Raw genomic sequence first — 22,973 nt, 5'->3', positions numbered from 1 at the left:
TTGTTCGAAGAGGTTATTTAGCACTGTGAAAGTGTTAGTCACTCAGTCATGTCTGACTCTTAGCAACCCTATGGACCATAGCCCACCAGACTTCTCTGGCCTTCAATTTTCCAGACAAGAATGCTCGAGTGGCTTGCCATGCCCTTCTTCAGGGTATCTTCCTGATTCAGGGATCAAACCCATGTTTCCCACATTGCAGGCAGATTCTTTACTGTTTGAGTTACCTCGAAAGCCCATTTAGCAGTGTAATTGCTAATGATTATGGTAGTAGGTGTTACTAAGTTTTATAGAGACTGGGAAGTGTACATTTTTAAGAATGCGGTACATGTATTTTGTATTAAGTCTCTTCAGAATTTGTTTCATTGATCTATGCTTTACTAAGTAACTTAGAGAGACCCTGTTTGTATTCAGTAAGTGCTAAATAATAAACATTTTTTTGACACTTATAGGATATATATAATGCAGAATTTTTTTCCTTCATAGCTTATATCCAGCATTTATTTAGTAAATTCTAACTTTATTTTGTAAAGCACTTCCTTTATTTAAGGATTTTTTTTTCTCCCCACCCACAAGGTACAAAAGTTGTCCAAGAATGAAGTGCTCATGGTGAATATAGGATCACTTTCAACAGGAGGAAGAGTTAGTGCCGTCAAGGCTGATTTGGGTAAAATAGTTCTCACTAATCCTGTGTGCACAGAAGTGGGAGAAAAAATAGCCCTTAGCCGAAGAGTTGAGAAACATTGGCGGTACGTTTTGTCAGCTTTTGCTTTTCATTTCAAAACAGTACACATTTTGTTGTGGTATATTTGTTCTTAGTGGTGTATGCAGGTACAGGTAGAAACTCTTTTCCTTGAATTCAGTGCAGCTCAAGGCTTAACTCAGCAGTGTATGTGAATCACTAAAATCTATACTTTCTCCCTGCTGTGTAAAGCTGCATTTCAGTTTTTATCCCATGTACTGAAACTGGCTTTCATTTAGTCTCAAACATAGTTTGAATAAAATCAAACAATTCAGAATCAATCATTCTGTTTTCTTTGACTTTTTTAATAGATCCATCATTCATTTTATTATTATTCATATCATATGTCACATTATTCATATTCATATCATATTACTACATGTGCATGTGTCTATATACTTATCTATATGTATGTATATATATATATATACATATTTATATATATATACCTTAGTTTTTTCAAAATATTGAGTAGGTAGTATAGTCTGGAATAAGAATAAGGATATTCTTTTATTCAACTAGTTCAAAGATTTTAACATTGGCAGAATATGAAAGCTAGAGTTTTATTTTCAGTTTGTCATCTGTCTCAACAGTGTCCTTTACTGAATTTCTTCAGCCCAGTATCATGTCTTTCCTTTTCATTTTTATTTCCATTTCATTTTCCTTTAGTTTTTTTCTTTCTTTTAAGTTTGCACATTTGGGTTCCTTCTTTCTTTCCTTTTTCTCCTCTCATGTTGTGTGCTTCATGGCTTGTGGAACCTCCCCAACTCCGGATCAATTAAACCTGAACCTTCTCCTGAATAGGAGGCACAGAGTCTTAACCAGTGGACTGCCAGTGAATCCCCTCCTGTACTCTCTTTAATATGGAACTTTTTCTTGTCTTAACATGAATTAAAATTTTAATAGTACAAATCAGTTAATTTATGTAGTCTTTCTCAATTTCAGTATGGTACTTTTATTATATAACATTTACACTGTTTATCATAGTCCATATTGACTTATAGTTTGTTTTATGTCCTTCTCATAAAGGCACAGAGTATCTGGCTACACTTGGTTGGAGAGGTTAATTTTGTTCTTACAAGCCATCTGATTTTTCTGTTGTAAGGTTTTGTTTTTTATGACTAATAAACTGTCTACTGGGAGAACTCTTAATGGGATGGCAGATAGCCTGCTTCTCATTAAATTGCCTCCCCCTTTCCTTCCATCTGATTATTTTTGCTTGATCTTCTCTCTGGGATTGACCTTCATGATGTGTTGCTTTTGCACATTTATTTAGATGCTATAATGTGGACTCAGAGGTGTGTAGGTTACTCAGTCGGTTACGATCCATTACAGTTTTTTGGTTTTGAATATACATTTTAAAAATATATTTATTTTTTGTTGTGGGTTTTTGTTGTGCAGGAGATTCCTTTAGTTGTGGTGAGCAGGGGCTATTTTTCGTTGTGGTGCTTGGGCTTAGTAGTTCCAACGTCTGGGCTAAGTAGTTGTGTCTCAAAGGCTCTAGACCACTGGCCTAAGTGGTTATAGTGCACAGGCTTAGTTCCTCTGCAGCGTGTGCGAATTCCTGGGTGGGGATGAATGTGTCTCTCCTGCACTGCCAGGTAGACTGTCAACTACTGAACAACTAGGGAACTCATAGTGTTTTTCATTTTAATGATCATTACTCACTTTGACTGTTGCAATTCGCTTCATCTTTGTTCCCATGTTCTTTTTTTGTTTGGTAAATTTATTTAAATTGGAGGCTAATTACTTTACAGTATTGTAGTGGTTTTTGCCATACATTGACATCAGTCAACCCTGGGTGTACATGTGTCCCCCATCCTGAACCACTGTCCCACCTCCCTGCCCATCCCATCCCTCAGGGTCATCCCAGTACACCAGCCCTGAGCACTTTCTCATGCATGGAACCTGGACTGGCAATCTATTCACATATGGTAGTATACATGTTTCAGTGTTATTCTCTCAAATCATCCCACCCTTGCTTTCTCAGAGTGCAAAAGTCTGTTTGCATCTGTGTCTCTTTTGCTATTTTGCATGTAGAGTCATTGTTAACCATCTTTCTAAATTATGTATATATGTGTTAGTATACTGTTTCGCTGTTTTTCTTTCTGACTTACTTCACTCTGTCAAATAGGCTCCAGTTTCATCCACCTCATTATAACTGATTCAGATGCATTCTTTTTTAATAGCTGAGTAATATTCCATTGTTATATATACCACAGATTTCTAATTCATTCATCTGCTGATGGAGTTCTAGGTTGCTTCCATGTCTGGGCTATTGTAAACAGTGCTGTGATGAACATTGGGGTACATGTGTCTCTTTCAGTTCTGGTTTCCTCGGTGTGTACGCCCAGCAGTGGGATTGCTGGGTCTTATGGCAGTTCTGTTTCCAGTTTTTTAAGGAATCTCCACAGTGTTCTGCATAGTGGCTGTACTAGTTTTCATTCCCACCAACAGTGTAAGAGGGTTCCCTTTTCTCCACACCCTCTTCAGCATTTATTGTTTGTAGACTTTTTGATAGCAGCCATTCCGACTGGCGTGAGATGGTACCACATTGTGGTTTTGATTTGCATTTTTCTGATAATGATTGATGTTCAGCATCTTTTCATGCATTTTTTAGCCATCTGTATGTCTTCTTTGGAGAAATGTCTGTTTAGTTCTTTGGCCCATTTTTTGATTGGATCGTTTATTTTTCTGGTATTGATCTTCATGACCTGCTTGTATATTTTTGAGGTTAATTCTTTGTTGCTTGATTTGCTGTCATTTTCTCCCATTCTAAAGGCTGTCTTTTCACCTTACTTATAGTTTCCTTCATTGTGCAAAAGGTTTTAAGTTCAATTACGTCCCATTTGTTTATTTTTGCTTTTACTCAGGGAGGTGAATCATAGAGGATCCTGCTGGGATTTATGTCAGAGAGTGTTTTACCTGTTTTCCTCTTGGAGTTTTATAGTTTCTGGTCTTACATTTAGATCTTTAATCAATTTTGAATTTGTTTTTGTGTGAGATGTTAGGGAGTGTTCTAGTTTTATTCTTTTACAGGTGGTTGACCAGTTTTCCCAGAAGCACTTGTTAAAGAAATTGCTTTTTCTCCATTGTATAGTCTTGCCTCCTTTGTTAAAGTTAAGGTGTCCTTCAGTTCAGTTCAGTCTCTCAGTCATGACCGACTCTTTGAGGCCCCATGAATCACAGCACGCCAGGCTTCCCTGTCCATCACTCCCGGAGTTCACTCAAAGTCATGTCCATCGAGTCAGTGATGCCATCCAGCCATCTCATTCTCTGTCGTCCCCTTCTCCTCCTGCCCCCAATCCTTCCCAGCATCAGAGTCTTTTCCAGTGAGTCAACTCTTCGCATGAGGTGGCCAAAATATTGGAGTTTCAGCTTTAGCATCAGTCCTTCCAATGAACACCCAGGATTGATCTCCTTTAGAATGGACTGGTTGGATCTCCTTGCAGTCCAAGGGACTCTCAAGAGTCTTCTCCAGCACCACAGTTCAAAAGCATCAATTCTTTGGCGATCAGCTTTCTTCACAGTCCAACTCTCACATCCCTACATGACCACTGGAAAGACCATAGCCTTGCATGGATTTAGCTCTGGCCTTTCTGTTTTGTTCCGTTGATCTATATTTCTGTCTTTATGCCAGTACCATACTGTCTTGATGACTATAGCTTTGTAGTAGAGCTTGAAGTCCGGCAGGTGGATTCCTCCAGTTCTGTGCTTCTTGTTCAAGATTGCTTTGGCTATTTGAGGTTTTTTGTATTTTCATACAAACTGTGAAATTATTTGTTCTAGCTCTGTGAAAAATACCATTGGTAGCTTGGTGGGATTGCATTGCGTCTCTCTATAGATTGCTTTGGGTTGTATATTCATTTTCACTATTTCACTATAGGTTCTTCCAATCCATGAACACAGTATATTTCTCCATCTGTATGTGTCTTCTTTGATTTCTTTCATCAGTGTTTATAATTATAGTTTTCTTATATATAAGTCTTTTGTTTCTTTAGGTAGATTTATTGCTAAGTATTTTCTTCTTTTCATCACAATGGTGAATGGGATTGTTTCCTTAATTTCTCTTTCTGTTTTCTCATTGTTAGTGTATAGGAATGCAAGGGATTTCTGTGTGTTAATTTTATATCGTGCAACTTTACTATATTCACTGATTAGCTCTAGTAATTTTCTGGTGGTGTCTTTAGGGTTTTCTATAGTGATCAATGCAAAGAAATAGAGGAAAACAACAGAATAGGAAAAACAAGAGACCTCTTCAAGAAAGTTAGAGATTCCAAGGGAACATTTCATGCAAAGATGGGCTTGATAAAGGACAGAAATGGTATGGACCTAACAGAAGCAGAAGATATTAAGAAGAGGTGGCAAGAATACACAGAAGAACTGTACAAAAAAGATCTTCCCGACCAAGATAGTCACCATAACGTGATCACTGACCTAGAGCCAGACATCTTGGAATGTGAAGTCAAGTGGGCCTTAGAAAGCATCACTACTAACAAAGCTAGTGGAGGTGATAGAATTCCAGTTGAGCTATTACAAGTCTTGAAAGATGATGCTGTGAAAGTGCTGCACTCAATATGCCAGCAGATTTGGAAAACTCAGCAGTGGCCACAGGACTGGAAGAGGTCAGTCTTCATTCCAATCCCAAAGAAAGGCAATGCCAAAGAATGCTCAAACTACCGGACAATTGCCCTCATCTCACATGCTAGCAAAGTCATGCTCAAAATTCTCCAAGCCAGGCTTCAGCAATATGTAAACCGTGAACTCCCAGATGTTCAAGCAGGTTTTAGAAAAGGCAGAGGCACCAGAGATCAAATTGCCAACATCCGCTGGATCATGGAGAAAGCAAGAGAGTTTCAGAAAAACATCTATTTCTGCTTCATTGACTATGCCAAAGCCTTTGACTGTGTGGATCACAATAAACTGTGGAACATTCTGAAAGAGATGGGAATCCCAGACCACCTGACCTGCCTCTTGAGAAACCTGTATGCAGGTCAGGAAGCAACAGTTAGAACTGGACATGGAACAACAGACTGGTTCCAAATAGGAAAAGGTGTACGTCAAGGTTGTATATTGTCACCTGGCTTATTTAACTTATATGCAGAGTACATCATGAGGAACGCTGGGCTGGAAGAAGCACAAGCTGGAATCAAGATTGCTGGGAAAAATATCAATAACCTCAGATATGCAGATGACACTACCCTTATGGCAGAAAGTGAAGAGGAACTCAAAAGCCTCTTGATGAAAGTGAAAGAGGAGAGTGAAAAGGTTGGTTTGAAGCTCAACATTCAGAAAACAAAGATCATGGCATCTGGTCCCATCACTTCATGGGAAATAGATGGAAAAACAGTGGAAACAGTGTCAGACTTTGTTTTTTTGGGCTCCAAAATCACTGCAGATGCTGATTGCAGCCATGAAATTAAAAGACGCTTGCTCCTTGGAAGGAAAGTTATGACCAACCTTGATAGTATATTAAAAAGCAGAGACATTACTTTGCCAACCAACGTCCGTCTAGTCAAGGCAATGGTTTTTCCCGTGGTCATGTATGGATGTGAGAGTTGGACTGTGAAGAAGGCTGATCGCCGAAGAATCGATGCTTTTGAACTGTGGTGTTGGAGAAGACTCTTGAGAGTCCCTTATACTGCAAGGAGATCCAACCAGTCCATTCTAAAGGAGATCAATCCTGGATGTTCATTGGAGGGACTGATGCTAAAGCTGAAACTGCAATACTTTGGCCACCTGATGCGACGAGTTGACTCACTGGAAAAGACTCTGATGCTGGGAAAGGTTGGGGGCGGGAGGAGAAGGGGACAACGGAGAATGAGATGGCTGGATGGCATCACCGACTCTGTGGACATGAGTTTGAGTGTACTCCGGGAGTTGGTGATGGACAGGGAGGCCTGGCGTGCTGTGATTCATGGGGTCGCGGAGAGTCGGACACGACTGAGCGACTGAACTGAAATGAACTGAACTGATGTAGAGGATTATGTCATCTGCAAACAGAATTTTACTTCTTTTCCATTCTGGTTCCTTTTATTTCTTTTTCTTTTCTGATGTCTGTAGCTAAAACTTCTAAAACTATGTTGAGTAGTAGTGGTGAGGTTGGGCACCTTTATCTTGTTCCTGACTTTAGGGGAAATGCTTTCAATTTTTCACAATTGAGGATAATGTTTGCTTTGGGTGTATCATATATGGCTTTTATTATGTTGAGGTATGTTCTTTCTTTGCCTGCTTTCTGGAGGGTTTTATCATTAATGAGTGTTGAATTTTGTCAAAGGATTTCTCTGTATCTATTGAGATAATCATACGGTTTTTATCTTTCCATTTGTTAATGTGTATCCCATTGATTGATTTGTGAATATTGAAGAATCCTTGCATCCCTGGAATAAAACCCACTTGGTCATGATATATGGTCTTTTTAATATGTTGCTGGATTCAATTCACTAGAATTTTGTTGAGGACTTTTCATCTATGTTCATCAGTGATTCTGGCCTGCAGTTTTCTTTTTTTGTGGCATCTTTGTCTGATTTTGTTATTAGGGTGATGGTGGCTTCATAGAATGAGTTTGGCAGTTTATCTTCCTCTGCAATTTTCTGGAAGAATTTGAGTAGGATAGGTATTGCTCTTCTCTAAATTTTTGGTAGAATTCACCTGTGATGACATCTGGTCCTGGTCTTTTGTTTGTTGGAAGAATTTTTATTACAGTTTCTATGCTTGTGATGGGTCTCTTAAGTTTTTCTTTTTTTTCCTGGCTCAGTTTTGTACGCTTACACTTTTCCAAGAATCCGTCCATTTCTTCCAAGTTGTCCATTTTATTATCATATAGTTGCTGATAGTAATCTCACAATTCTTTGTATTTTTGTGTTATCTGTTGTAATTTCTCTGTTTTCATTTCTAATTTTGTTGATTTGATTCAACAAAATTTTTCTGATGAGTCTGATGATTTGTCTATTTATCTTCTCAAGGAACTAGCTTTTAGCTTTGTTGATTTTTGTTATGTAGTCTCTTTTTTTTGGCATTTATTTCTGCTATAATTTTTAGTGAAGGAAATGTCACTAAATGTTAGAAGGAAACTTATGCTAACCCTGTGGTTCTTCATTTCCTCTTTTTGTAGTTGCTTTAGGTGTAAAGTTAGATTGTTTATTTGATTTTTCCCTTGTTTCTAATGGTAAGCTTGTATTGCTATGAACCTTCCCTTTAGCACTGCTTTTACTGAATGCCATAGGTTTTGGGTTATCATGTTCATTTTCATCTGTTTCTGTGTATATTTTCATATTTTCTGTGATTTGTTGTTTTTTCACAAGTGTGTTGTTTAGGCTCCATATGTATGTACTTTTAATATTTTTTTTTTCCTGAAGTTGACATTTAATTTTACCACATTGTGATCAGAAACTATACTTGAAATGATTTCATTATCACTGCTAGAATTATGGCACAGGTTGTGATCTATCCTGGAGAATGTTCCGTGTGCACTGGAGAAAAAGGTGAAGTTCATTGTTTTGGGGTGAAATGTGTTATAGATATCAATTAGGTCTAACTGGTCCTTTGTACCATTTAAATTTTGTGTTTCCTTTCTAGTTTTCTTCTTGGTTTTCTGTCCACAGATGTGAGTTGGTATTAAAGCTCCCACTATTAAAGTGTTACTGTTAACTTCCCTTTTCATACGTGTTAACGTTTGCCTTAGGTATTGTGGTGCTCCTATGTTGAGTTATAATTGTTATATCTTCTTCATGGATTGATCCTCTGATCATTATTTAGTGTCTTTGTTCATCTCTTTTCTTGGCCTTTATTTCAATGTCTATTGTAACTGATACAAGTATTGCTACTGCTTCCTTCTTTTGGCCTCTACATGAAATATCTTTTTCCAGCCCTTCACTTTCAGTCTGTAATAGTCTGTGGTTTTGAGGTGGGTCTTGTAGAAAGGGTATATAGGCTCTTGCTTTTGTTTCATTTCAGCCAGTCTTTGTCTTTTGGTTCCAACATTTGTGGTTTGGGATGAGTTTATAAACCTCTTCTGTGTTTCCTGTCTAGAAAACATCCTTCAGCATTTTTTTGAAGAGTTGGTTTGGTGCTGCTGAATTCTCTCAGCTTTTGCTTGTCTGTAAAGCTTTTGATTTCTCCTTTTTATTTGAATGAGATTCTTGCTGGGTATAGTAATCCGGGTTGTACGTTTTTTTCTTTCATGACTTTAAGTATGTCTTGCCATTCCTCTCTGGCCTGAAGAGTTTCTAATGAAACATCAGCTGTTATCCTTATGGGAATCCCCTTGTGTATTATTCTTTCCTTTTCCTTTGCTGCTTTTAATAGTTGCTCTTTGTATTTGATCTTTATTAATTTGATTAATATGTGTCTTGGGGTGTTCTGCCATGGATTTATCCTGTTTGGGACTCTCTGGGTTTCTTGGACTTAGGGAAGCTTTCAACTATTTTCTCCTCAAGTATTTTATCATGGCCTTACTTTTTGTCTTCTTCTTCTGGGACTCCTATGATTCGAATATTTGGATATTTAACATCCTCCCAGAGGTCTCTGAGGTTGTCCTCATTTCTTTTAATTCTTTTTTCTTCTTTGCTCTCTGCTTCATTTATTTCCACCATTCTATCTTCTACCTCAATTATCCTATCTTCTGCCCCAGTTATTCTACTGTTGGTTCCCTCCAGAGAGCTTTTGATGTCATTTACTATGTTAGTCAATGTTGATTGACTCTTTTTTATTTCTTCTAGATCCTTGTTAACGGAGAAGGCAATGGCAAGCCACTCCAGTACTCTTGCCTAGAAAATCCCATGGATGGAGGAGCCTGGTAGGCTGCAGTCCGTGGGGTCGCTAAGGGTTGGACACGACTGAGCGACTTCACTTTCACTTTTCACTTTCACACATTGGAGAAGGAAATGGCAACCCACTCCAGTGTTCTTGCCTGGAGAATCCCAGGGACGGGGGAGCCTGGTGGGCTTCCGTCTCTGGGGTCACACAGAGTCGGACACGACTGAAGTGACTTAGCAGCAGCAGCAGCAGATCCTTGTTAAACAGTTATTCCATTTCCTCATTCCTTTTTTCCAGTCTGTTTATCTGTAACTCCACTTTGTTTTAAAGATTTTGGGTCATCTTTACTCATTATTCTGAATTCTTTTTCATGTAGACTGCCTATCTTCTCCTCTTTTGTTTGGTTTGGTGGGCATTTATCATGTTCCTTTACCTGCTGAGTATTTCTCTGCCTTTTCATTTTGTTTAGATAGTTGTGTTTGGGGTGGCCTTTCTCTTTGCTGGAAGTTTGTGGTTCCTTTTTATTGTGGACGTTGCTCCCTGTGGGTGGAGTTGGACTAGTGGTTTGTCAGGTTTTCCTGGTTGGGAAAGTTTGTGTCTTTGTTCTGGTGGCTGGAGTTGTATTTGTTCTGTCTGGAGCACAGGTAGTGTCCAGTAGTGAGTTTTGAGGTGTCTGTAGGTATGACTTCAGGTAGCCTGTATTTTAATGCTCAGGTGTATGTTCCTGGGTTACTAGAGAATTAGCATGGTATGTCTTGCTCTGGAACTTGTTAGCTTTTGTGTGGAGCTTGATTTCTATGTAGGTATGGAGGCTTTTGGTTGATCTGTTGTCAATTAATGTTCCTCAAGTCAGAGTTTTCTGGTGTTCTCAAGTTTTGGATTTAAGCGTCCTGCCTGACTTTCAGTCTTACTCTTGCAGTAGCGTCAACACTTCTCCATTCATACCGCACCGATGACAGAACATCTAAGTTAATGGTGAAAAAATTCTCCACAGTGAAGGACAGACACCCAGAGAGGTTAACAGAGTGACATGGAGAAGAGAAGAGGGAGGAGTGAGATGAGCTAACCAGTAGGAGAAGGGGGGTGGAGTCAAAAGGGGAGAGGCCAGTCTAGCCAGTAATCAGTTCCATAAGTGTTCTCCAAAGCCTGGAATACCCAGAGAGATTCACAGAGTTACGTAAGAGAAAGTGGGAGAGAGGAGATAGAGGTAACCTTGGGGAGAAAAGGGAGAGTCAAAAGGGGAGAGAGGAATCAAGCCAGTAGTCATACCCCTAGGCAAAAATGGATAGTGAAGATTAGATTTTTAAGGGTACATCAGTTCAGTTCAGTTCAGTCCCTCAGTCGTGTCCAACTCTCCGCGACCCCATGAATCACAGCACGACAGGCCTCCCTGTCCATCACCAACTCCTGGAGTTCACTCAAACTCATGTCCAGAGAGTCGGTGATGCCATCCAGCCATCTCATTCTCTGTCATCCCCTTCTCCTCCCGCCCCCAACCTTTCCCAGCATCAGAGTCTTTTCCAGTGAGTCAACTCGTCGCATGAGGTGGCCAAAGTATTGGAGTTTCGGCTTTAGCATCAGTCCTTCCAGTGAACACCCAGGATTGATCTCCTTTAGAATGGACTCGTTGGATCTCCTTGCAGTACAAGGGACTCTTAAGGGTACATAATTGATAGCAAATATCAAAAAGCAAAGATTAAAAATCTAGAGGTTAGACTCTGAAAAATGTCATATTAAATATACAAAACAAGATCAATCACGAAAACTATTAAAAAATACATATGAAGTTTGCTTTAAAAATAGGGTCTTGGCAAGCAAATAGGTTATAAAAATGAAAATTAAAGAAATAATGTTAAAAATAATAAAAATTTTGAATTAAAAAATTATAACAATAAAAATATATCTAGGAATTTCTCTGGAGCAGTTCAGGGCAGTGTGGGGTCCGTTCAGTTTCAGGTAGTTCCTTGTTCCAGCTTCTGTTTCTTCTCAAGGTCTGCAGGCCCCTTCCAATGCTTAGTCAATGCTAACTACTTGCACATGTCAGTTCCCAAGTGGTTCCCTCTTGTTTTTGTTTTTTTTTTTTTATTTCCTCTGTTTGCCAGTGTTTTTAGTGTCTAATTTCCGCCATGACACAAGGGGGTTAAGGTAGTCACTCATTTAGGCTCACTTGATCAGTTGTGCTGTGGGGAGGGAGGAACACTGCAAACAAATACCACTGGCATATGTGGGGAGTGCTCTCAGTGTATGGACCACACTGGATTTGACCCACTCACAGTGTGTGTGCTTTCCCTGTCTACAGTGCTCAGGCTGCAGGTTGCTCTGCAGAGGAAGTGTCCAAAGCAGGCCCTGGGTTGTGTGCCCTTCCCAGATCTAAGCTGCTCAGGTTCAGATTCTTGGGTACTCCACAAAGGCACAGACTTAGCTGAGCATGTGTTTTGTGCCCTTCCAGGTCTGAGCAGCTCAGGTGACCTGGTGTTTGGTGAGCGCACTGTCCCAGGTGGGTTGTACATCTTGATCACCTCCCCAGTCCCAGCCACTTGGTTTCTTGGATGCGCAACAAGACCACCTTCTCAGGTGTTCCACATATCTTCTCTGGGGAGCTGATCTCTGGCTGCAACCCTCCTGGCATATGTCAACCATCCAGGATCCCAAGAGTTGATTAGCAAGTGGGAACCTGCTCATGGTTTCATGGAGCATGCAGTTTAGGGTGCCAAGATTGCCCCTTGCCTTCTGGCTTTGTTTGTTGCCAGCCTGTGTCTCTGCCTCGAGCAGGGGGATGGGCGTGTCCACAGCTGGCTAGCTGTCCTCTGGTATTTGCTCAATCCTTTGTTCTGTGAACAGGCCAGGCTACGCTTCAGGTTAGAGCGTTTCAGGGGAAAGTTTTCTTTCTCTTTTTTTTCCCCCCCTCTCTCTGGCTGTACCTCAGTTTGGGTTGCTATCTCACGTTAGTTCTCTCAGATTGTTCTCTGGCATTCTGCCCAGTCCTTACCCTAAGCATGCATCCCAAGCCTCCCTGTTCAGCCCCCTCTCGCTGGTGGTGGATGCAGGTGTCTGGGCTACTTCTCCACTGGGAGTTATGGTTAGGTGCATATTCAGTGTTTTTGTTTATTTTTTCTTCCCAGTTATGTTGCCCTCTGAGACTGCCAAACTCCCACAGACCTGCTTGTGAGAGGGATTCCTGGGTGTTTGGAAACTTCTCCTAACTGTTTTGTCTCTGTTTTTGTCTTTTATATTTTGTCCTACCTCTTTTCAAAGCTAATGGACTGCCTTTCTGGGTGCCTGTGTCCTCCGCCAGCGTTCAGAGTTGTTTCGTGGAAGTTGGTCAGTGTTCAGATGGTCTTTTGTTGAATCTGTGGGGGAGAAAGTGGCCTTCCTGTCCTGTTACTTCACCTTCTTAGGACTGCCCTGTTTCCGTGTTCTTTGTGGGATCCTTACTTCCTTGACTAGGGATTAAATCCAGACCTGCAGCAGTAAAAGCACTGAGTCTTAACTGCTGGATCACCAGGGAAGTCCTATTCCTAAGTTCTTTAAAAAGTAACCCATCATTTTTCGTTTGTGTATATTATATTAATTTGTTGTTGTTATGGGATTATATATAACACCATTAGAACATTTTATGCCAAACTGATATGACCTTAGTTTTAAATTACATGCAATGTCTTACTCTTTTTTTTTTTAATTGGAGGATAATTACTGTGTTCTGTTGGTTTCTGCCATACATCAACATGAATCAGCCACAGGTGTACACATGTCCCTGTTGTCTTGGACCTCCCTCCCTCCCACTTCCCACCTATCCTACCCCTCTAGGTTGTCCTACTGACTATCTGTTTTACTTTCGTATCTGTATGTTTTCTTGCTGCTCTCTCCATTCATCCCACCCTCTCCTTCCCCTTCCCCATATGTTTATGTGTGTATACAGTACATCTTCCTTATTATTCTTTTGTTGGTGGACACTTAGGTTGCTTCTATATTGCAACTGGTGTAAACATCAAAACACACATTTTTCGTTTTTTTAATTCATTTATTTTTATTTGGAGGCTAATTTCCTTACAGTGTTGTGCTGGTTTTTGCCATACATCAACGTGAATCAGCCATAGGTATAAATATGTCGCCTTCTTCAGTAAACTCCCTCCCACACTCCCTCCCAACACACCCTTTTCGGTTGTCACAAGAGTACCAGATTTGAACTCCCCTAGTCATCTAGTCAAGACTATGGTTTTTCCATGGGTCATGTATAGATATGAGAGTTGGACTGTGACGAAAACTGAGCGCTGAAGAATGGATGCTTTTAAACTGTGGTTGGAGAAGACTCTTGAGAGTCCCTTGGACAGCAAGCAGATCCAACCAGTCCATCCTAAAGGAGATCAGTCCTGGGTGTTCATTGGAAGGACTGATGCTGAAGCTGAAACTCCAATACTTTGATCCCCTCATGCAAAGAGTTGACTCACTGGAAAAGACTCTGATGCTTTGATGGATTGGGAACAGGAGGAGAAGGGGACGACAGAGAATGAGATGATTGGATGGCACCACCAATTCGATGCACATGAGTTTGAGTGAACTCCGGGAGTTGTTGATGGACAGGGAGGCCTGGCATGCTGGGATTCATGGGGTCACAAAGAGTCAGAGTTGACTGAGCGACTGAACTGAACTGAACTGAGTCATATAGCAAGTTCCCACTGGCTATCTATTTTATGTATGGTAGTGTATATCTTTCTGTGCTAGTCTCCCAGTTTTAAAGATCTATTTGTATAGTTAATGGCTGTTGATATGATAGATTGGTATGGTATCGTATTGCATATGGTTGCTGCTGCTGCTGAGTCACTTCAGTCGTGTCCGACTCTGTGTGACCCCTTAGACGGAAGCCCACCAGGCTCCCCCGTCCCTGGGATTCTCCAGGCAAGAACACTGGAGTGGGTTGCCATTTCCTTCTCCAATGTGTGAAAGTGAAAAGTGAAAGTGAAGTCGCTCAGTCGTGTCCGACCCTTAGCGATCCCACGGACTGCAGCCTACCAGGCTCCTCCATCCATGGGATTTTCTAGGCAAGAGTACTGGAGTGGCTTGCCATTGCCTTCTCCGATTGCATATGGTATTTATTATTAATTCTTACATATTGGATATTTAGATTCTGTACTCCAAAATTAAGTATTGCAGTTTTCTTTGTGTATATTCTTTCCTTTACCAAGAGAGCAGTACATTTTCAGAGATCTTTTGCTGCTATGTGGCTGTGATTCATGGGGTCACAAAGAGTTGGACACGACTGAGCAACTGAACTGAACTGAACCGTCTCTTCAATTCAACTTGAAGGATTTCCTTTTCATTTATTTAAAAGCCAGGTATACTGATAATGAATTCAAGAAGGTTTTATCTGTGAAAAACTTTCATTTCTTCATATTGAAAGTATTTTTAAAGTTATTATACTTGCTTGGTAGTTTTTTTTGCTTTAACACTTTCATTGTATCATCCTTTTGTCCTTTGGCCTGCAAGATATCTGTAAGAATTTCAGAGATAATCTTATAGAACATTTGTTACTGTGTACTGACTCTGTTTCCTCTTACTGTTACAACATTTTATGTTTGTCTTTGACTTGGATGGTTAGATCATAGTTTGTCTTGTTACCTCTTTAGGTTTGCCTAGTTGAAAAATTTTGAGCTTCTTGTATATATTCATGAATTGTTCCACTCATTAGTTCTTCAGATAAACTCTACCCCTCTCTTCCTTTCTGGTACTCTCATAATGTTGATTCTAGTGATATATTTTAGGTTATTTAGTTGATGTTACTTTTTGTTTTTTCTTTTGCTTCTCAAAGTCAGTAATTTAGATTGCCTGACTTTCAAGATTTGTTAATCTTTTCTGATACTGTTCGAATCTGCTGATTTATTAATCTAGTGAGTTTCCCAGTTGTCCTTATATTTTCTAGCTTTAAAACTTGTATATAGTTTTCTTTTTATTTCCTGTTTTAGAAATTCTTCTTATAATTTTTGTTTTGTTTTGTTTTATAAATTCTCTATTATATCTCAGTTCAGTTCAGTTGCTCAGTCGTGTCCGACTCTGCGACCCCATGAATCACAGCACGCCAGGCCTCCCTGTCCATCACTAACTCCCAGAGTTCACTCAAACTCATGTCCACAGATTCAGTGATGCCATCCAGCCATCTCATTCTCTGTCGTCCTCTTCTCCTCCCACCCTCAACCTTTCCCAGCATCAGAGTCTTTTCCCGTGAAGGGGACCTAAAGTGCTCCTGTTTCCTAATTGTGAATGGGTATTTTTTTTTGTTTTTAGAGAGACATTACTGTATGTGTTTTAGCAACTTCTTGTTTGCTTTTCTTCTCATTCATGGTGGCCACGATCCATGTATGAGGCTCTGGGATTCTAAGAAGGTAATATACAGACTTTTCTTTATAGATCAGCCTGTTATGGGAACAACTTTGAATTTAGAGGAAAATGTAGTAAGAACAGTTTTGTCAAAATTTTACATTTATGCTATGAAATGGATATAAAATTCATAATTTGTTTTTCATTTTGCAGTTTAATTGGTTGGGGTCAGATAAGAAGAGGAGTAACCATCAAGCCAACAGTAGATGATCAATGAAGATTATCAGTTAAATAATATATTTGGATGAAATCAGAATTTCTCTTCACAACCTAGTGGCATAATTTCAAAGCAGTACTAGCAAATACATTTCATTTCTTTAGTAGAGCTGTTTTCATTTTTTTCTGATGAGAATTAGTTTTTATTCTAAAATAATAGGGTCAATGATAATTTTAAGAATTAGCATGTTGATGGGTTCAACCCACATTTTAGCAGTGTCACTTGTGCATCAGTTCAGGTTTCAAATGAAGCTGCTGTTACAACCAGCCTTTGCTAGTGTACGCATACCAGTGAACCTGTTTGAAATAAAGTTTTTCTCTTAGTTTTTCATGATTTGCCTTTGAGTATTTCTGGGGGCTATCACACCATTCAAAACCTGCGGACATAGCCTCCTTCAAAACCAGGTTTTCATTTTTATCCCATATTTTATGTCATCTTCTTTTTAAAATATACAATGAGAGTTAATAGGTTCAAATTGAATTGTCCCTTAAACTAGGGGATTCCCTGGTGATTTAGATGGAAAAAAAAAATCTGCCTACAGTACAAGAAACTCAGGTTTGATCCTGCTAAGTCGCTTCAGTCGTGTCTGACTCTGTGCAACCCCATAGACGGCAGCCGACCAGGCTCCGCCGTCCCTGGGATTCTCCAGGCAAGAGCACTGGAGTGGGTTGCCATTTCCTTCTCCAATGTGTGAAAGTGAAAAGTCAAAGTGAAGTCTCTCAGTTGTGTCCGACTAGTAGCGACCCCATGCACTGCAGCCCACCAGGCTCCTCTGTCCATGCGATTTTCTAGGCAAGAGTAATGGAGTGGCTTGCCATTGCCTTCTCCGGAAGATCCCTAGAGAAGGGAATAGCAATGTACTCCAGTGCTTTTGTATGGAGAATCCTGTTGACAGAAGAGCTGGTAGGCTATACAGTCCTATGGGGTTGCAGAGTCCAATGGAACTGAGCAACTAACACTTAGAACATAAGGGATTAGTTACATGGACCTTTCTCACCCTTTACTATTTTCCTAGACTGAAACAGAGGAAACTTAAGCCAATTTTATGTTTTATCCCAGTTGTTTAGTTGATGTAGTTATAATATGGATTCTAATTACTAGCCTTTTTTTCCGATCAAGTAGCATGTTTCTTTTTTTTTTTCTTTTTCCTTAAAAATATTCACTAGAGGGGCTTCACTGGCAGTCCAGTGGTTAAGACTCAGCACTCCCACAGCAAGGGGCATGAGTTCAGTCTAGTCGAGAAGTAAGATCTCATATACCTAATGGTATGAAAAAATTCATTATAAGTAATAATTCTTAAAATTGGCATACTCATAATTTTAATTCATGTTTGAAAAAAATTGGAGCTTGCAGAAGACACACTGCTGATAATATAAGCACTTTGCAAATAATGATGTTTCCTTAGCCCAGATATATTTTAAATTGACTTAAGCCACTCATGTTTAAAAAATTGATAATTTGAGATACAATAGGCTGGGAGACTTAAATGTATTGCGATGTTGAATATGTCGTTTTTAAAGAAATATAAAGGCAATATTAACATTTAAGCTGATGAGGCATATGGGTCATAAATTTAAGATCAAAAACAGGTTTATGGAAGGAATCACATGGCAGAGAAATAGGACGTTGAGACTACTCTCTTCCCCACAAATTCATCAAAAGATAGGACTGAAGTCCAGAAAGGATTGTTTTCATTTGACATTGCTTTTACCTGGTTTTTCATGTCATCTAAAGAAGCTGATACATTGCCAGATAGATCAGGAATATATATACAACATTCAACCTTAATTTTAGCACAGGTCCCTCCTTGAGCAGCTGTGAGCATATCCAAAGCCATTCTATTTTGAATTAGTGCTTTTCTCATTTGGATTTCTTCTTCATTTAAGGCTTGGATAGCTTTAGCACTATCTAAGAGGGCCTGTTTTGTGAAATTAGTCAAGGCTTCTACTTTAATTATAATATCTGTTGTCCCTATAGAAAGTATGAATAAAGCAGCAATGTACTCGTACCATTGAAACCCAGACCTTGTCCACCTAGCACGTAAATAAGGTAGATTTACCAGGGCTTGTTGTAGGTTAGTCTTTATGCTGCCTTGGGTAAAAGTGAATCCCAGTGTGCAGCGGCCTACCCAGCCAAGTGGTAACCAAGACCAAAGATTAGGCACAAAAACCCATTGGGTTCCGTTGGGTGCCACCTAGTGGATTCCAGGGTTATATTTCCAGTCAGAGCCTGGCCAGTGGATGGACTGGATGGGGTGGTATGTGACCACGAATGTTTATGTTGTTTGTGGGATAGTTAGCCCATATGTTTTAGTTCTTTTGGGTCTAATGGACCATCACCAAACCCTGCTCTTTGTTCTTTTTGTTCCCAGCATATAACGTTGGGAGTAATTGACCCTTTTTTTGGGTCATCCAGAAATACTCATCACAAACTTGATAGAATCGTTCAACATACCTAGAGGCCTGTTCTCCCTCGTCGGTCAGCGAGATTTTTTCCTTTTCGTTCTTTAAATATGAGGTATAGGCTTTTGTTACTTCTGTGAAACTGGTTTTTACATGAAATGTGCTAAAGCTGAAACTCCAATCCTTTGGCCACCTCATGCGACGAGTTGACTCACTGTTTCCCAGTCTGATGGCTGGGAGGGATTGGGGGCAGGAGGAGATGGGGACGACAGAGAATGAGATGGCTGGATGGCATCACCGACTCTGTGGACATGAATTTGAGTGAATTCCGGGAGTTGGTGATGGACAGGGAGGCCTGGCGTGCTGTGATTCATGGGGTTGCAGAGAGTTGGACGCGACTGAACTGAAAGTCCACAAAACAACTTCTGAATGCTGGCAGAAGACATCACGCACCCAGAAAAGGAGCCATTGTCTTCGAAAGGAGGTAGGAAAATAAAGATAAAAAGAGAGACAAAAGCGGTAAGGACGGAGCTCCGTCGTGGGAAGGGAGGCTTTAAAAAGAGAGGTTTCCAAACACCAGGAAACACTCTCACTGGCTAGTCTGTGGCGAGCCTTGGAACCTCAGAGGGCCGCATGACTGGGAGGAAAAAAGAAAGAATTAAAACCCATAGATTACCAGCCAAATGGTAACTTCCAGCGGAGAATCAGCGCAGTCGCCTGCATATGCCATTAGCAACCGGAGGCTAGGCAGGGAGGAGCCGGCTGAACTGCTTAGAGAGAGGACTGGGCTTGAATGCTCTGAGAATAATCTGAGAGATCTAACAGAATAGCAAAGCAGACTGGGATAACTTCCCCACAGAAAGGCGGAAAGCTCTAACCTAAGACTCCGCCAGCCCTGCTTACAGAACAAACGACTGAGCAGAGCAAGCCAGCTGCGGTCAGCCCATCCCCCATCCCCCGCCGAGACAGGCAGGGCGGTCAGCCAGAGTCGGTGGGGGCAACGGCGGCCCCAGAAAGGCATCCAGTACAAACTGCAGGCAGGCTTGTTGCTAATCAAGACACCTTGGGCTCGGGCCAGTCAATATCCGCCTGAGAAGGTGCGCCAGTTGTACACCTAGAAAACCGAGTGGCAAGGATTGGGTAGGCGATAAGTTGCAACGACCGCACTCGCCAAACACCTGGTCACCTGAGCTGCTCGGACTGGGGAAGGCACAAAACGCAGACCCAGTCAATTCTGTGCGTTTGTGGAGTACCTGAGAAACTGAATTTGAGACGCTCAGACGTGGGAAGTGCATACAACCCAGCGCCAGCCTCGGACACTTCCCGGCGGAGCAACTTAGAGCCTGTGCAGTGTAGACTGGGACAACACACGCCCTGTGAGCGGGGGAAAACCCAGTGTGGCCGAGACTCTGCGAGCACTCCCCACAGACTGCAGAGATATTTGTCTGCAGCGTTCCTGCCTTCCCAGAACAGGACTGAACAACTGAGCCTTAAAAAGTGTCCACCCGCTCCCAGGTATCAGGGCGGAAATTAAACACTGAAGAGACCAGCAAACAGAAGCTAAAACAGAGGGAACCACCTTGGAAATGACAGAGATATCTAGAGACTACTCCAAGAATAAGACCAAAAACCAGAGGAAAGAGGCTTAAACAATCCTGAGAACACCAGAGAACTCCTGACTCCAGGGAACATTAATCAATAGGAGCTCATCAAATGCCTCCATACCTACACTAAAACCAAGCACCACCCAAGGGTCAACAAGTTCTAGAGCAACACATAAAATGCAAATTCTCCAGCAACACAGGAAATTAGCCCTGAGCTTCAATATACAGGCTGCCCAAAGTCACTCCAAACCCACTGACATCTCGTAACTCATTACTGCTGATTGCAGCCATGAAATTAAAAGATGCTTACTCCTTGGAAGGAAAGTTATGACCAATCTAGATAGCATATTAAAAAGCAGAGACACTACTTTGCCAACCAATGTCCGTCTAGTCAAGGCTATGGTTTTTCCAGTGGTCATGTATGGATGTGAGAGTTGGACTGTGAAGAAAGCTGATAGCCGAAGAATTGATGCTTTTGAACTGTGGTGTTGGAGAAGACTCTTGAGAGTCCCTTGGACTGCAAGGAGATCCAACCAGTCCATTCTAAAGGAGATCGATCCTGGGTGTTCATTGGAAGGACTTATGCTAAAGCTGAAACTCCAATACTTTGGCCACCTCATGCGACGAGCTCACTCACTGGAAAAGAGTCTGATGCTGGAAAGGATTGGGGGCACGAGGAGAAGGGGACGACAGAGAATGAGATGGCTGGATGGTTTGATGGACATGAGTTTGAGTCAACTCCGGGATTTGGTGACGGACAGGGAGGCCTGGCGTGCTGTGATTCATGGGGTCGCAAAGAGTCGGACACGACTGAGCGACTGCACTGAGCTGAACTGAAACTTTGTCTATAAAGAAAAACTTACACATTAATTGTATAGTTTGCTTGTGCTTTGGAGTGTTCTATTTTTATATATATAGCAATTTGTTACAAAATTCCCTCAAGCCTGGGCACTGTTATCCCCAATTTACCGTTGAAGAAACTGAGGCATAAGGAAGCTAAGAAATTTGTTCAAGCCTTGCAGCTATTAAGTAGCAAAATTAGAATTCAAATCTAAATTATCTGGATTCAGAGTTTATACCCTTAACTGTGAAATTACACACCTCTTTTGAAAGCTACATTTTCCAGTTGTGGGTGCCATGCTATCAAGATAGAACTCCCTAAGTGTTTTTCAAGAGGTATTCATTTTTTCAGACTCTTTTTCAACTCTGCTCATTTTATTACTGTTTTCATACTATTTTACTTGCTTTTTATATTAATGCTAGTTCTGTTAAGATTTCCTTCTATGAGGGACAACTGTCAGTTTCCTTGTTTTGGTCATCTGTCTTTGCTTTACATATATTGAGAGTAAGTTTAGGTAAAGTAGACTGTGTATCATTTAACTAAGGAAATGTCTGTAATACTGCTTTTGGCTACTAAGACTTATTTGCTATTAGTATGGTTACATTAGCATAGTTTTGATTATTGTCTACATATCTTTGACCTTTGGTTTCATCTGTAATTATAGTCAGAAGTAAAACATTTAGGAGATTTTCAGCTTCTATTTCCATAAACAATCGGAGAATCCTTACATTTGTGTGAGCACAGACTATAATGAACAAACACTTTTAAATTTGCTTTCTACATCATAACTAGGACATAGCTTATGATATTTCATTTTTTTTTACCAAAAAATTGCAGACATGCTATATAGATCATGTGCTCAGTATTTAAAGTAGTACTTAGCTACAGTAAGATCATTGGTAGAATATGCAAACCTTTTAAAAGTAATCTTTCAATAATTATCCTGAATTTAATTCTGTATGTATTATTTTTGCCTGAGAAACTCATGTAAAAATAATCTTTCAATAATTATCCTGAATTTAATTCTGTATGTATTATTTTTGTCTGAGAAACTCATGCCGTTGAAACATAGGAATCAAAAGGTCTGCTGCTCGTTCTATAATTAAGCAGAATCATTCTGTCCAGTGTTTAGAAACGAAGTGGGTTGGCAGGAGCGATTTCAAAGGATAATCATGGCAGGTGGAAATAGCTTTTCCTAACGTTTCTACTTTAATGCTTTCTCTGGAAAGTCATGAATGACGAAAACTGTACTTTGGATGTTGATTTATAATGTATTGTGTCATTTGCCTGTTTCTGACATAAGTAGTGCTCTTTTCGGGCTCATACAGGTAACATGCAGAGGGCCCAAACACAGAGAATTAAGTAAAAGAAAGTAATAATAAAGGATATTTCTGCTGGTAATGGTAGTATGAAATTGAAAGTGTTAGTCATGTCCACCTCTTTGCAGCCCCATGGACTATAGCCTGCCAGGCTCCTCTGTCCATGAAATTTCCCAGGTAAGAATACTGGAAAGAGGGTTGCCACTTCTTTATTCAAATGTTAGCAGTGGTGATAATAATTTAGATTCTGAGCCATCCAGGATAATAAAATTTTACCAAGAAGGACTTCTTTATTACTTTACTTATAAATGATATGAATCTAAAACTAGATTTTTAGACTAGATTTTAGTATTGGGAGAGGAAAAAGTGGAAGTAAGAAGTTCTTTCTGGAAAAATGTGCTTTTTCCATTTAGATTGGAAAGCTAAACGTAGTTCAGTAGAATTATGAAGTACCAGTTCAGAAGTATTGTTTGTAAATTAATTATTTAGACCAAATTTAGACCACTTTTATTTTGGGGGGAGTTTATTGAGAGGTTTTATTTATTATGATGATTTTGTTCAGTTAATATAAAATTTAAAATTAGATATACTGCCTTAGATGATCTGAAGATGTATTCCCTTAGCAGTGTTTTGGAAGTGTTGCATTTGTGCAGAATTGATAGTATTTTTTGCTGAAGTGAGTGGAAGAATTTAGTCAAAGCCATAAAAGCTCTTTATTTTTT

At 40.2% G+C, this 22,973-nt stretch overlaps 1 protein-coding gene across 2 annotated transcripts in view; it reads left to right on the top strand.

The window, feature by feature from the left end:
- LOC129557941 (eukaryotic translation initiation factor 2 subunit 3, Y-linked-like) overlaps window positions 1-16,415 on the top strand; it is a 43,276-nt gene extending 26,861 nt beyond the window's left edge. Inside the window, exons 11-12 of one of the 2 annotated variants that reach the window (XM_055428591.2) lie at window positions 574-746; window positions 16,022-16,415. In XM_055428591.2, the coding sequence (XP_055284566.1) occupies window positions 574-746; window positions 16,022-16,085 (237 nt within the window). In that variant the 3' untranslated portion in view covers window positions 16,086-16,415. The remainder of the gene's footprint in view (window positions 1-573; window positions 747-16,021) is intronic. The other variant, XM_055428592.2, reaches the window with a different exon arrangement.
- Window positions 16,416-22,973: the final 6,558 nt, after the last annotated feature.

The sequence above is a fragment of the Moschus berezovskii genome, chromosome Y (assembly GCF_049115385.1).
Source record: "Moschus berezovskii isolate FMDL1 chromosome Y, NW_MosBer_1.0, whole genome shotgun sequence".
Taxonomy (NCBI): domain Eukaryota; kingdom Metazoa; phylum Chordata; class Mammalia; order Artiodactyla; family Moschidae; genus Moschus; species Moschus berezovskii.
This window is presented reverse-complemented; position numbering and strand designations above follow the sequence as displayed.